The sequence below is a fragment of the Oncorhynchus keta genome, chromosome 25 (genome assembly GCF_023373465.1).
Source record: "Oncorhynchus keta strain PuntledgeMale-10-30-2019 chromosome 25, Oket_V2, whole genome shotgun sequence".
NCBI lineage: Eukaryota > Metazoa > Chordata > Actinopteri > Salmoniformes > Salmonidae > Oncorhynchus > Oncorhynchus keta.
Window position 1 is genome coordinate 33,961,578 of NC_068445.1, and position 15,819 is coordinate 33,977,396.

At 46.9% G+C, this 15,819-nt stretch overlaps 1 protein-coding gene and 1 long non-coding RNA gene across 3 annotated transcripts in view; one reads left to right on the forward strand and one right to left on the reverse strand.

The window, feature by feature from the left end:
* Positions 1-15,819, forward strand: part of LOC118357963 (succinyl-CoA:3-ketoacid coenzyme A transferase 1, mitochondrial-like) — a 130,153-nt gene that overhangs the window by 69,954 nt on the left and 44,380 nt on the right. The window contains exon 13 of one of the 2 annotated variants that reach the window (XM_052479132.1): positions 8,254-8,497. In XM_052479132.1, the coding sequence (XP_052335092.1) occupies positions 8,254-8,482 (229 nt within the window). In that variant the 3' untranslated portion in view covers positions 8,483-8,497. Of the gene's footprint in view, positions 1-8,253; positions 8,498-8,737; positions 8,814-15,819 lie in introns of those variants that run through there. The other variant, XM_052479131.1, reaches the window with a different exon arrangement.
* Positions 9,867-10,582, reverse strand: LOC127911729 (uncharacterized). The gene is made up of 3 exons (XR_008079122.1): positions 10,519-10,582; positions 10,243-10,437; positions 9,867-9,895 (listed from the first exon to the last, which is right to left on the reverse strand). It is a non-coding gene; the product is annotated as an uncharacterized LOC127911729 (long non-coding RNA).

The following is a 15,819-nucleotide window of genomic DNA, read 5'->3' on the forward strand; positions in this document are numbered from 1 at the left end:
GCTAGGGGTGTTATAACAGAACTCTAGGGTAGGGGTGTTATAACAGAACTCTAGTGTAGGGGTATTATAAAAGAACTCTAGGGTTGGGATGTTATAACAGAACTCTAGGGGGCTAGGGTGTTATAAAAGAACTCCAGGGGGCTAGGATGTTATAACAAACCTCTAGGGGCTAGGGTGTTATAACAGAACTCTAGGGTATGGGCGTTATAACAGAATTCTAGGGTATGGGCGTTATAACAGAACTCTAGGGGGCTAGGGTGTTATAACAGAACTCTAGGGTATGGGCGTTATAACAGCTCTAGGGTAGGGGTGTTATAACAGAACTCTAGGGTAGGGGTGTTATAACAGAACTCTAGGGTATGGGTGTTATAACAGAACTCTAGGGTAGGGGTGTTATAATAGAACTCTAGGGTATGGGCTTTATAACAGAACTCTAGGGTGCTAGGGTGTTATAACAGAACTCTAGGGTAGGGGTGTTATAACAGAACTCTAGGGCTAGGGTGTTATAACAGAACTCTAGGGTATGGGCGTTATAACAGAACTCTAGGGGGCTAGGGTGTTATAACAGAACTCTAGGGTAGGGGTGTTATAACAGAACTCTAGGGTAGGGGTGTTATAACAGAACTCTAGGGTAGGGGTGTTATAACAGAAGTCTAGAGTGGGGGTGTTATAACAGAACTCTAGGGTATGGGTGTTATAACAGAACTCTAGGGTAGGGGTGTTATAACAGAACTCTAGGGTAGGGGTGTTATAACAGAACTCTAGGTAGGGGTGTTAGAACAGAACTCTAGGGTAGGGGTGTTATAACAGAACTCTAGTGTAGGGGTGTTATAACAGAACTCTAGGGGGCTAGGGTGTTTATAACAGAACTCTAGGGTATGGGCGTTATAACAGAACTCCAGGGTATGGGTGTTATAACCGAACTCTAGGGTAGGGGTGTTATAACAGAACTCTAGGCTAGGGGTGTTATAACAGAACTCTAGGGTAGGGGTGTTATAACAGAACTCTAGTGTAGGGGTATTATAAAATAACTCTAGGGTCGGGATGTTATAACAGAACTCTAGGGGGCTAGGGTGTTATAACAGAACTCTAGGGTAGGGGCGTTATAACAGAACTCTAGGGTAGGGGTGTTATAACAGAACTCTAGGGTGGGGGTGTTATAACAGAACTCTAGGGTATGGGTGTTATAACAGAACTCTAGGGTAGGGGTGTTATAACAGAACTCTAGGGTAGGGGTGTTATAACAGAACTCTAGGGTAGTGGTGTTATAACAGAACTCTAGTGTAGGGGTATTGTAAAAGAACTCTAGGGTTGGGATGTTATAACAGAACTCTAGGGGGCTAGGGTGTTATAACAAACCTCTAGGGGCTAGGGTGTTATAACAGAACTCTAGGGTATGCGCGTTATAACAGAACTCTAGGGTATGGGCGTTATAACAGAACTCCAGGGTATGGGTGTTATAACCGAACTCCAGGGTATGGGTGTTATAACCGAACTCTAGGCTAGGGGTGTTATAACAGAACTCTAGGGTAGGGGTGTTATAACAGAACTCTAGTGTAGGGGTATTATAAAAGAACTCTAGGGTTGGGATGTTATAACAGAACTCTAGGGGGCTAGGGTGTTATAAAAGAACTCCAGGGGGCTAGGATGTTATAACAAACCTCTAGGGGCTAGGGTGTTATAACAGAACTCTAGGGTATGGGCGTTATAACAGAACTCTAGGGTATGGGCGTTATAACAGAACTCCAGGGTATGGGTGTTATAACAGAACTCTAGGGTATGGGCTTTATAACAGAACTCTAGGGTATGGGTGTTATAACAGAACTCTAGGGGGCTAGGGTGTTATAACAGAACTCTAGGGTAGGGGTGTTATAACAGAACTCTAGTGTAGGGGTGTTATAACAGAACTCTAGGGTAGGGGTGTTATAACAGAACTCTAGGGGGCTAGGGTGTTATAACAGAATTCTAGGGTATGGGCGCAATAACAGAACTCTAGGGGGCTGGGGCGTTATAACAGAACTCTAGGGAGCTAGGGTGTTATAACAGAACTCTAGGGGGCTAGGGTGTTATAACAGAACTCTAGGGGGCTAGGGTGTTATAACAAAACTCTAGGGTAGGGGTGTTATAACAGAACTCTAGGGTAGGGGTGTTATAACAGAACTCTAGGGTAGGTTTGTTATAACAGAACTCTAGGGTAGGGGTGTTATAACAGAACTCTAGGGTAGGGGTGTTGTAACAGAACTCTAGGGTAGGGGTGTTGTAACAGAACTCTAGGGTAGGGGTGTTGTAACAACTCTAGGGTAGGGGTGTTGTAACAGAGCTCTAGGTGGGTAGGGGTGTTGTAACAGAACTCTAGGGGGGTAGGGGTGTTGTAACAACTCTAGGGGGGTAGGGGTGTTGTAACAACTCTAGGGGGTAGGGGTGTTGTAACAGAACTCTAGGGGGCTAGGGTGTTGTAACAGAACTCTAGGGTATGGGCTTTATAACAGAACTCTATGGGGCTAGGGTGTTATAACAGAACTCTAGGGTAGGGGTGTTATAACAGAACTCTAGGGTAGGGGTGTTATAACAGAACTCTAGGGTAGGGGCGTTATAACAGAACTCTAGGGTAGGGGTGTTATAACAGAACTCTAGTGTAGGGGTATTATAAAAGAACTCTAGGGTTGGGATGTTATAACAGAACTCTAGGGGGCTAGGGTGTTATAAAAGAACTCCAGGGGGCTAGGATGTTATAACAAACCTCTAGGGGCTAGGGTGTTATAACAGAACTCTAGGGTATGGGCGTTATAACAGAACTCTAGGGTATGGGGGTTATAACAGAACTCTAGGGTATGGGGGTTATAACAGAACTCTAGTGTAGGGGTGTTATAACAGAACTCTAGTGTAGGGGTGTTATAACAGAACTCTAGGGGGCTAGGGTGTTATAACAGAACTCTAGGGTAGGGGTGTTATAACAGAACTCTAGTGTAGGGGTGTTATAACAGAACTCTAGTGTAGGGGTGTTATAACAGAACTCTAGTGTAGGGGTGTTATAACAGAACTCCAGGGTATGGGTGTTATAACAGAACTCTAGGGTAGGGGTGTTATAACAGAACTCTAGGGTAGGGGTGTTATAACAGAACTCTAGGGTAGGGGTGTTATAACAGAACTCTAGGGTAGGGGTGTTATAACAGAACTCTAGGGTAGGGGTGTTATAACAGAACTCTAGGGTAGGGGTGTTATAACATAACTCTATGTTAGGGGTGTTATAACAGAACTCTAGGGTAGGGGTGTTATAACAGAACTCTCGGGGGCTAGGGTGTTATAACAGAACTCTAGGGTAGGGGCGTTATAACAGAACTCTAGGGTAGGGGTGTTATAACAGAACTCTAGTGTAGGGGTGTTATAACAGAACTCTAGTGTAGAGGTGTTATAAAAGAACTCTAGGGAGCTAGGGTGTTATAACAGAACTCTAGGGTAGGGGTGTTATAAAGGAACTCTAGGGTATGGGCGTTATAACAGAGCTCTAGGGTAGGGGTGTTATAACAGAACTCTAGGATAGGGGTGTTATAACAGAACTCTAGGATAGGGGTGTTATAAAAGAACTCTAGGGGGCTAGGGTGTTATAACAGAACTCTAGGGTATGGGCGTTATAACAGAACTCCAGGGTATGGGTGTTATAACAGAACTCTAGGGTAGGGGTGTTATAAAGGAACTCGAGGGTATGGGCGTTATAACAGAGCTCTAGGGTAGGGGTGTTATAACAGAACTCTAGAGTAGGTGTGTTATAACAGAACTCTAGGGTAGGGGTGTTATAACAGAACTCTAGGGTAGGGGTGTTATAACAGAACTCCAGGGTATGGGCGTTATAACAGAACTCTAGGGTATGGGCGTTATAACAGAACTCTAGGGTAGGGGTGTTATAACAGAACTCTAGGGTAGGGGTGTTATAACAGAACTCTAGGGTATGGGTGTTATAACAGAACTCTAGGGTAGGGGTGTTATAACAGAACTCTAGGGTAGGGGTGTTGTAACAGAACTCTAGGGTAGGGGTGTTGTAACAACTCTAGGGTAGGGGTGTTGTAACAGAACTCTAGGGGGGTAGGGGTGTTGTAACAGAACTCTAGTGGGGTAGGGGTGTTGTAACAGAACTCTAGGGGGGTAGGGGTGTTGTAACAGAACTCTAGGGGGGTAGGGGGTTTGTAACAGAACTCTAGGGGGTAGGGGTGTTGTAACAGAACTCTAGGGGGTAGGGGTGTTATAACAGAACTCTAGGGGGCTAGGGGTGTTATAACAGAACTCTAGGGGGCTAGGGTGTTATAACAGAACTCTAGGGTAGGGGTGTTATAAAGGAACTCTAGGGTATGGGCGTTATAACAGAGCTCTAGGGTAGGGGTGTTATAACAGAACTCTAGGGTAGGGGTGTTATAACAGAACTCTAGGGTAGGGGTGTTATAACAGAACTCTAGGGTAGGGGTGTTATAACAGAACTCTAGGGTAGGGGCGTTATAACAGAACTCCAGGGTATGGGTGTTATAACAGAACTCTAGGGTATGGGCGTTATAACAGAACTCTAGGGTAGGGGTGTTATAACAGAACTCTAGTGTAGGGGTGTTTATAAAAGAACTCTAGTGTAGGGTGTTTATAAAAGAACTCTAGGGGGCTAGGGTGTTATAACAGAACTCTAGGGTATGGGTGTTATAACAGAACTCTAGAGTAGGGGTGTTATAACAGAACTCTAGGGTAGGGGTGTTATAACAGAACTCTAGGGTATGGGTGTTATAACAGAACTCTAGGGTAGGGGTGTTATAACAGAACTCTAGGGTAGGGGTGTTGTAACAGAACTCTAGGGTAGGGGTGTTATAACAGAACTCTAGGGTAGGGGTGTTATAACAGAACTCTAGGGTATGGGTGTTATAACAGAACTCTAGGGTAGGGGTGTTGTAACAACTCTAGGGTAGGGGTGTTGTAACAACTCTAGGGTAGGGGTGTTGTAACAGAACTCTAGGGGGGTAGGGGTGTTGTAACAGAACTCTAGTGGGGTAGGGGTGTTGTAACAGAACTCTAGGGGGGTAGGGGTGTTGTAACAGAACTCTAGGGGGTAGGGGTTTGTAACAGAACTCTAGGGGGAAGGGGTGTTGTAACAGAACTCTAGGGGGGTAGGGGTGTTATAACAGAACTCTAGGGGGCTAGGGGTGTTATAACAGAACTCTAGGGGGCTAGGGGTGTTATAACAGAACTCTAGGGTATGGGTGTTATAACAGAACTCTAGGGTAGGGGTGTTGTAACAGAACTATAGGGGGGTAGGGGTGTTGTAACAGAACTCTAGGGGGGTAGAGGTGTTGTAACAGAACTCTAGGGGGGTAGGGGTGTTGTAACAGAACTCTAGGGGGGTAGGGGTGTTGTAACAGAACTCTAGGGGGGTAGTGGTGTTGTAACAACTCTAGGGGGTAGGGGTGTTGTAACAGAACTTTAGGGGGTAGGGGTGTTGTAACAGAACTTTAGGGGGTAGGGGTGTTATAACCGATCTTTTGGGGGCTAGGGGTGTTATAACAGAACTCTAGGGGGCTAGGGGTGTTATAACAGAACTCTAGGGGTCTAGGGTGTTATAACAGAACTCTAGGGTATGGGCCTTATAACAGAACTCTAGGGGGCTAGGGTGTTATAACAGAACTCTAGGGGGCTAGGGTGTTATAACAGAACTCTAGGGGGCTAGGGGCGTTATAACAGAACTCTAGGGGGCTAGGGGTGTTATAACATACCTATAGGGGGCTAGGGGTGTTATAACAGAACTCTGGGGGGCTAGGGGTGTTATAACAGAACTCTAGGGTATGGGCCTTATAACAGAACTCCAGGGTATGGGTGTTATAACAGAACTCTAGGGTATGGGTGTTATAACAGAACTCTAGGGTATGGGTGTTATAACAGAACTCTAGGGGGGTAGGGGTGTTGTAACAACTCTTGGGGGATAGGGGTGTTGTAACAGAACTTTAGGGGGGTAGGGGTGTTATAACCGATCTTTTGGGGGCTAGGGGTGTTATAACAGAACTCTAGGGGGCTAGGGGTGTTATAACATACCTATAGGGGGCTAGGGGTGTTATAACAGAACTCTGGGGGGCTAGGGGTGTTATAACAGAACTCTGGGGGCTAGGGGTGTTATAACAGAACTCTAGGGGGCTCGGGGTGTTATAACAGAACTCTAGGGGGCTAGGGTGTTATAACAGAACTCTAGGGTATGGGCCTTATAACAGAACTCTAGGGGGCTAGGGTGTTATAACAGAACTCTATGGGGCTAGGGGTGTTATAACAGAACTCTAGGGGGCTAGGGAGGTTATAACATACCTATAGGTTGCTAGGGGTGTTATAACAGAACTCTAGGGGGCTAGGGTGTTATAACAGAACTCTAGGGTATGGGCCTTATAACAGAATTCTAGGGGGCTAGGGTGTTATAACAGAACTCTAGGGGGCTAAGGTGTTATAACAGAACTCTAGGGTATGGGTGTTATAACAGAACTCTAGGGTATGGGCGTTATAACAGAACTCTAGGGTATGGGCGTTATAACAGAACTCTAGGGTATGGGCGTTATAACAGAACTCTAGGGTAGGGGCGTTATAACAGAACTCTAGGGTAGGGGTGTTATAACAGAACTCTAGGGTAGGGGTGTTATAACAGAACTCTAGGGGGGTAGGGGTGTTGTAACAGAACTCTAGGGGGGTAGGGGTGTTGTAACAACTCTAGGGGGGTAGGGGTGTTGTAACAGAACTTTAGGGGGGTAGGGATGTTGTAACAGAACTTTAGGGAGGTAGTGGTGTTATAACAGAACTCTAGGGGGCTAGGTTGTTATAACAGAACTCTAGGGTATGGGCCTTATAACAGAACTCTAGGGGGCTAGGGTGTTATAACAGATCTCTAGGGGGCTAGGGGTGTTATAACAGAACTTTAGGGTAGGGGTGTTATAACAGAACTCTAGGGGGCTAGGGGTGTTACAACGTCACCCTGTAGATAGGTCACCCTGTAGAGGTAGATCCCCCCCCTGTACACACACACACACCTCATAGGGATTAAGTGCACTGTAGTGTCTATACTCTGATCTAACAGGGTCTTTAGATGTGCGTTTCCCCTTCCACTGACTGATGCAGGTACACACACACACCAGATTATATGAGCGTTGAGCAGTTGGAAATCCCACTCATCGCTCACTGAGCGGTCTTTGCACATCGCTCCAGCACTTAACATCCTTTCCCCCACTTAAAATCGCTCCGTGCTCACAGGGAATAAAACTGCTGCTCCAAATTCGCTCCATTCATTTTTGTTGTTGTTGTATATATTTAATAATTTAACAAACACCCCATCTACTTTTGTGTCTATGTACCATTTTGTTTTGAAGCAGGCTATCATAAGAAGCTTCAACATTTCAACAACATGTCGTAGCCTACTGAACCAGGACCTACCTAGGTGATAAGCTGTGGCCACTGTGTTAAAAAACAACAGGCTTTTTCTATTGAAGATCAGGTGCTTCAGTTAGAACTGAATCTTTTGCGCTCACATTTTACAGAATGGGAATGAAAAGAACAGTGATGAAGGAAATGGGTGGACTCCAATCAAGTTATTGAAACAAGGCACTGCATCTCAATGCTAGTGGCGTCACTACAGACCCTGGTTAGTTCCCGGGCTGTATCAGAACTGGACGTGATTGGGAGTCCCATAGGGCAGCGCACAATTGGCCCAGTGTCATCTGGATTAGAGGAGGGTTTGGCCGGGGTAGGCTGTCATTGTAAAATAAGAATTTTTGTTCTTAACTGACTTGCCTAGTTAAATAAATGTTAAATAAAAAAGCTAAATTTTGCGTCTCATAGCTAAGGGTCTGAATACTTATGTAAATAAGGTATTTCTGTTCATTTTTTAAAATGTTTGCAAATGTATAAAAAATATTTTTTTCGCTTTGTCATTGTGGGGTATACTGTGTAGATTGATGAGGGAAAAAGGAACGAGTCTGAATACTTTCCTAATGCACTGTATACACTGAGTGTACAAAACATTAGGAACACTTTCCTAATGCACCGTATACACTGAGTGTACAAAACATTAGGAACACTTTCCTAATGCACTGTATACACTGAGTGTACAAAACATTGGGAACACTTTCCTAATGCACTGTTTACACTGAGTGTACAAAACATTAGGAACGCTTTCCTAATGCACTGTATACACTGAGTGTACAAAACATTAGGAACACTTTCCTAATATTGAGTTGCACCCCCTCTTGCCCTCAGAACAGCCTCAATTCGCCAGGGCATGGACTCTCTCCCTCCAAAACGTTCCACAGGGATGCTGGCCCATGTTGACTCCAGTGGTTCTAACAGTTGTCAAGTTGGCTGGATGTCCTTTGGGTGGTGGACCATTCTTGATACACACAGGAAACTGTGTGCATTGTTGCTGTTCTTGTCACACTCAAACCGGTACGCCTGGAACCTACTACCATACCCCGTTCAAAGGCACTGAAATATTTTGTCTTGCCCATTCATCCTCTGAATGGCACACATACGCAATCCATGTCTCAAGGCCTAAAAATCCTTTAACCTGTTTCCTCCCCTTCATCTACACCGATTGATTGAATTGGATTTAACAAGTGACATCAATAAGGGATCATATCTTTCACCTGGTCAGTCTGTCTTGGAGAGCACTGTTATTAATGTTTTGTACTCTCAGTGTACAGTAGATTGATTGATAAGGTAATTGTTTGTCGTCTCTCTGCAGTGGTCACATCAACCTGACGATGCTGGGAGCCATGCAGGTGTCTAAGACGGGAGACCTGGCCAACTGGATGATCCCGGTACGAGCATCACCATAGTTACTCTCTGTCAGTGTTTCCCCTAGCATTACTTTAGCAGGACGGGCCCCGCTGGGTATCTCTGTTACCCCTGCCTGCAAATGCTGCCCTCTATTTGTCTCAATAGAACATGGTTATTTGCTCAATCAATCAGATGTATTTCATAAAGCTTTTTTTACATCAGCAGTTGCCACAAAGTGCTTATACAGATACCCTGTCTAAAACCCCAAAGAGCAAGCAATGCAGATGTAGAATCACGGTGGCGAGGAAAAACTCCATAGAAGGCTGGAACCTAGGAAGAAACCTAGAGAGGAACCAGACTATGAGGGGTGGCCAGTCCTCTTCTGGCTGTGCTGGGTAGAGAGGAACCAGGCTCTGAGTGGTTACCCTGTCCCTTGCCCCTTACCCTGTCCCTTGCCCCTTACCCTGTCCCTTGCTCCTGTCCCTTGCTCCTTACTTGCCCCTTGCTCCTTACCCTGCCCCTTGTTCCTTACCCTGTTCCTGACCCTGTCCCTTGCCCCTTACCCTGTCCCTTACCCTGTCCCTTGCCCCTTACCCTGTCCCTTGCTCCTTACCCTGCTCCTTACCCTGTCCCTTGCTCCTTACCCTGCTCCTTACCCTGTCCCTTGCCCCTTACCCTGTCCCTTGCTCCTGTCCCTTGCTCCTTACTTGCCCCTTGCTCCTTACCCTGCCCCTTGCTCCTTACCCTGCCCCTTGCTCCTTACCCTGCCTCTTGCTCCTTACCCTGCCTCTTGCCCCTTACCCTACCACTTGCCCTTCCCCTTGCCCTGCCCCTTACCCTGCCCCTTACCCTGTCCCTTGCCCCTTACCCTGCCCCTTACCCTGCCCCTTGACCCTTACCCTGCCCCTTACCCTGTCCCTTGCCCCTTACCTTGCCCCTTACCCTGTCCCTTGCCCCTTACTCTGTCCCTTGCCCCTTACCTTGCCCCTCACCTTGTCCCTTGCTCCTTACCCTGCCCCTCACCCTGTCCCTTGCCCCTTACCCTGTCCCTTGCCCCTTACCCTGTCCCTTGCCCTGCCCCTCACCTTGTCCCTTGCTCCTTACCCTGTCCCTTGCCCCTTACCTTGCCCCTTACCCTGTCCCTTGCCCCTTACCCTGTCCCTTGCCCCTTACCCTGTCCCTTGCCCCTTACCCTGTCCCTTGCCCCTTACCCTGTCCCTTGCCCCTTACTCTGTCCCTTGCCCCTTACCCTGCCCCTCACCTTGTCCCTTGCTCCTTACCCTGCCCCTTACCCTGTCCCTTGCCTCTTACCTTGCCCCTTACCCTGTCCCTTGCCCCTTTCCCTTCACCTTGTCCCTTGCTCCTTACCCTTTCCCTTGCTCCTTACCCAGTCCCTTGCTCCTTACCCTGCCCCTTGCTCCTTTCACTGTCCCTTGCTGCTTACCCTGTCCCTTGCCCCTTGCTCCTTACCCTGTCCCTTGCTCCTTACCCTTTCCCTTGCTCCTTACCCTTTCCCTTGCTCCTTACCCTTTCCCTTGCCCCTTACCCTGTCCCTTGCTCCTTACCCTGTCCCTCACCTTGTCCCTTGCTCCTTACCCTGCACCTCACCTTGTCCCTTGCTCCTTACCCTGTCACTTGCCCCTTACCCTGTCCCTTGCCCCTTACCTTGCCCCTTACCCTGTCCCTTGTCCCTTGCCCTGCCCCTCACCTTGTCCCTTGCTCCTTACCCTGTCCCTTGCCCCTTACCTTGCCCCTTACCCTGTCCCTTGCCCCTTACCCTGTCCCTTGCCCCTTACCCTGTCCCTTGCCCCTTACCCTGTCCCTTGCCCCTTACCCTGTCCCTTGCCCCTTACCCTGCCCCTCACCTTGTCCCTTGCCCCTTACCCTTTCCCTTGCCCCTTACCCTTTCCCTTTCCCCTCACCTTGTCCCTTGCTCCTTACCCTTTCCCTTGCTCCTTACCCTGCCCCTTGCTCCTTACCCTGCCCCTTGCTCCTTTCACTGTCCCTTGCTGCTTACCCTGTCCCTTGCCCCTTGCTCCTTACCCTGTCCCTTGCTCCTTACCCTTTCCCTTGCTCCTTACCCTTTCCCTTGCTCCTTACCCTTACCCTGTCCCTTGCCCCTTACCCTGTCCCTTGCTCCTTACCCTGCACCTCACCTTGTCCCTTGCTCCTTACCCTGTCACTTGCCCCTTACCCTGTCCCTTGCTCCTTACCCTTTCCCTTGCCCCTTACCCTGTCCCTTGCTCCTTACCCTTCCCTTGCTCCTTACCCTGTCCCTTGCTCCTCACCCTGTCCCTTTCCCCTTACCCTATCCCTTGCTCCTCACCCTGTCCCTTGTCCCTTACCCTGTCCCTTGCCCCTTACCCTTTCCCTTGCCCCTTGCCCCTTGCCCTTTACCCTTCCCCTTTCCCTTGCCCCTTACCCTTTCCCTTGCCCCTTACCCTTTCCCTTGCCCCTTACCCTTTTCCTTGCCCCTTACCCTTTCCCTTGCCCCTTACCCTGTCCCTTGCCCCTTACCCTTTCCCTTGCCCCTTACCCTTCCCCTTGCCCCTTACCCTTTCCCTTGCCCCTTACCCTTTCCCTTGCTCCTTACCCTGGCCCTTGCCCCTTACCCTGTCCCTTGCCCCTTACCCTGTCCCTTGCCCCTTACCCTTGCCCCTTACCCCTTACCCTGTCCCTTGCTCCTTACCCTGGCCCTTGCCCCTTACCCTGTCCCTTGCCCCTTACCCTGTCCCTTACCCTGTCCCTTGCCCCTTACCCTGTCCCTTGCTCCTTACCCTGTCCCTTGCTCCTTAGCCTGTCCCTTGCTCCTTACCCTGTCCCTTGCCCCTTACCCTGTCCCTTACCCTGTCCCTTGCCCCTTACCCTGTCCCTTGCTCCTTACCCTTTCCCTTGCTCCTTACTCTGGCCCTTGCCCCTTACCCTGTCCCTTGCCCCTTACCCTGTCCCTTGCTCCTTACCCTTTCCCTTGCCCCTTACCCTTTCCCTTGCCCCTTACCCTTTCCCTTGCCCCTTGCCCCTTCCCTTGCCCCTTTCCCTTGCTCCTTTCCCTTACCCTTTCCCTTGCCCCTTACCCTTGCCCCTTACCCTTTCCCTTGCCCCTTGCCCTTTCCCCTTACCCTTTCCCTTGCTCCTTTCCCTTTCTCCTTTCCCTTACCCTTTCCCTTGCTCCTTAACCTTGCCCCTTACCCTTGCCCATTTCCCTTGCCCCTTACCCTTTCCCCTTACCATTTCCCTTGCCCTTTCCATTGCCCCTTACCCTGTTCCTTACCCTGTCCCTTGCCCCTTACCCTGTCCCTTGCTCCTTACCCTGTCCCTTGCTCCTTACCCTGTCCCTTGCTCCTTACCCTGTCCCTTGCTCCTTACCCTGTCCCTTGCTCCTTACCCTGTCCCTTGCTCCTTACCCTGCCCCTTGCTCCTTACCCTGCCCCTTACCCAGTCCCTTGCTCCTTACCCTGCCCCTTAGCCTGTTCCTTGTTCCTTACCCTGTTCCTTGTTCCTTACCCTGTTCCTTACCCTGTCCCTTGCCCCTTACCCTGTCCCTTGCTCCTTACCCTGCCCCTCACCTTGTCCCCTGCGTGTTACCCTGTCCCTTGCTCCTTACCCTGTCCCTTGCTCCTTACCCTGCCCCTTGCTCCTTACCCTGTCCCTTACCCTGCCCCTTGCCCCTTACACTGGTCCGTACCCTATCTCCTGCCTCTTGGTCTATAGTTATGACCTGTATTATAGCAATCGGGAGCTGTAATATAGTGATTGCTCAGTTGGTTGCAGTTATTACCTGAGGGCTCAGCAGGTCAACGGGCTGTACCCACTTCCAGTCCCTCAGACGACAAGGTCAAGTAGCAGAGCACAGAAAGGCAGACAGGTATGATGGAGGTTAGTCATTAGACTCACAGCGCCTGATGCTGGGAAGCCTAGCAACACCATCCACAGAGCTACCGGAAGCTGGAGAGGCTGACTGCAGGAACACGCTCAACACAAAATGCATATTGGGCATGGTTTGCTTTTGTTTACATTCAACTGTTGAGTATGTTCTTGTCTTAATAATAAGAGAAGTAGAGGGGATAGGCAGATAGACAGGCATGCAGACAGATGGAGGGCTGGGAACTATAAGCCCTTGGCAAAATACCAGATTTGGGTGTAGAATGGTCAAATTACACAGATTAAGCCCAATCCTGGACTAAAAAGCAAAATCCCTATTTTAAAAAAGTTACATGCTTTTTTTGTCCAGGACCAGGCTTAAAGGGATACTTTGGGATTTTGGCAATGATGCCCTTTATCTATGTAACGCAATGACTGGAAATCTATGGAATACCAGCAGACCCTATATAGTCATTATGCCTATGCTAGTTATCAATTGCGCTTGCACTAGTTCGCAACTTCCTTTAAACTGCATACAGAGAAAACTGGTATCCATGAGTTCATCTGACTCTGGGGAAGAAGATAAAGGCCCTCATTGCTAAAACCTGAAGTATCCTGTTTATCTGTGTCCTGGAAACTGGACCTAAGTGTATTATACTGTTATTAATCAGCTCTTTTAGCTTTCCATTAGCTCTTTTTGTCTTTTGTAATTGATAATTAGCTGCTAACTTGATTAACTGTGTTGTTTGACTTCTTTGTCTTAATGGTGATGACACAAAAGGCACTGGATGAGCTCGCTCAGTAAGGACTCTGTCTGACAGTAACACAACAGAGCTACATACACTACCGGTCAAACGTTTTAGAACACCTACTCATTGAAGGGTTGCACTATTTTCTACATTGTAGAGTAATAGTGAAGACATCAGAACTATGAAATAACACATATAGAATCATGTAGTAACCAATAAAGTGTTAAACAGCAGGGCGGCAGGGTAGCCTTGTGGTTAGAGTGTTGGACTAGTAACCGGAAAGTTGCAAGTTCAAACCCCGAGCTGACAAGGTACAAATCAGTCATTCTGCCCCTGAACAGGCAGTTAACCCACTGTTCCTAGGCCATCATTGAAAATAAGAATTTGTTCTTAACTGACTTGTAAAATAAATAAAAAACAAATCAACATGTATTTTATATTTGAGATTCTTCAAATAGCCACCCTTTGCCTGGATGACAGCTTGCACACTCTTGGCATTTTCTCAATCAAGTTCCCACATATGCTGAGCACTTGTTGGCTTGTTGGCTGCTTTTCCTTCACTCTGCGGTCCGACTCATCTCAAACCATCTCAATTTGGTTGAGGTCGGGGATTGTGGAGGTCAGGTCATCTGATGCAGCACTCCATCATTCTCCTTCTTGGTAAAATAGCCCTTACACAGCCTGGAGGTGTGGTGGGTCATTGTCCTGTTGAAAAACAAATTATAGTCCCACTAAGTCCAAACCAGATGGAATGGCGTATCACTGCAGAATGCTATGGTAGCCGTGCTGGTTAAGTGTGCCTTGCATTCTAAATAAATCACAGACAGTGTCACCAGCAAAGCACACCCACACCAGAATACCTCCTCCTCCATGTTTTACGGTGGGAAATGCAGAGATTTTGGTTACTACATGATTCCATATCTGTTATGGATTCGCTACAATGTAGAGAATAGTAGAAAATTAAGAAAAACCCTTGAATGAGGAGGTGTTCTAAAACTTTTGACCGGTAGTGTATGCCTCCATCTCGTTTTAATCTTCATTATGCGGAACCCTGAGAGGATCGAGGGGAGAATTATGTTTCCTCCCTGCAATTACTACAATTATTCAATATCTAAAGATGGAATTGAAAACGGTTTACGTAGGATGCACCGCATTGCTGCGATAATGTTGATTTTATGGATGCTTTTAATAACCGAAATGCAGATGAACATTTTACTGTCCAGGGCTTTCGAAAGCTCTTACAAGTGATTACTGTCAGTCTCCTGCTCAGCCAGAGGCTGGCGGAGTAACAACCCATGTAGAGATACCACAGATCATCACATTCTGGACGTTGGTTTGTAGCTAGACATGTTTTATGCATATTTTGATGTAACTTATGTGTTTCTAACATGATTATAAGATTGGGAGATGATTGTATAATGGATTTGCCTTTCCGAGCTGAAGAAGAAAAACAGTAAAAGTGCCTTTAGAAAGTATTCACACCCCTTTTTCCATATTTTGTTGTTACAGCCTGAATTTAAAATGTATTACATTTAGATTTTAAAATCAAATCAAATTGTATTGGTCACATACACATGGTTAGCAGATGTTATTGCAAGTGTAGCAAAATGCTTGTGCTTCTAGTTCTGACAGTGCAGCAAACAAGTAATCTAACAATTCCACAAAAATGACCCAATACACACAATTCTAAGTAAAGGGATGGAATAAGAATATCTACATGTAAATATATAAATGAGCCATGACCGACCGGCATAGACGAGATGCAATAGATGGTATAAAATACAGCATCTGCAAGATATGAAAACCTCATTATTAAAGTGGCATTAATACAGTGACTAGTGATCCATTTGTTAGAGTGGCCAATTATTTTTTTTTCCCTGTCACTGATGTACACAGAATAACCCATAATGTCAAAGTGGAATTATGTAAAACATTATTTTTATATGTATATATAGATACAGTACCAGTCAAAAGTTTGGACACACTTACTCATTCCAGGGTTATCTTATTTTTTACTATTTCCTACATTGTAGAACAATAGTGTAGACATCAAAACTATGAAATAACACATATGGAATCATGTAGTAACCAAAAAAGTGTTAAACAAATCAAAATATATTTTAGATTCCTCAAAGTAACCACCCTCTGCCTTGATGACAGCTTTGCTTTGCACACTCTTGGCATTCTCTCAACCAGCTTCATGAGGTATTTACCAGAAATGGATTTCAATTAACAGGTGTGCCTAGTTAAAGGTTAATTTGTGGAATTTCTTTCCTTAATGCGTTTGAGCCAATCAGTTGTGTTGTGACAAGGTTAGGGTGGTGTACAGAAGATAGCCATGTTTGGTAAAATACCAAGTCCATATTATGGCAAGAACAGCTCAAATAAACAAAAAGAAACAACAGTCCATCATTACTTTAAGACATGAATGTCAGTC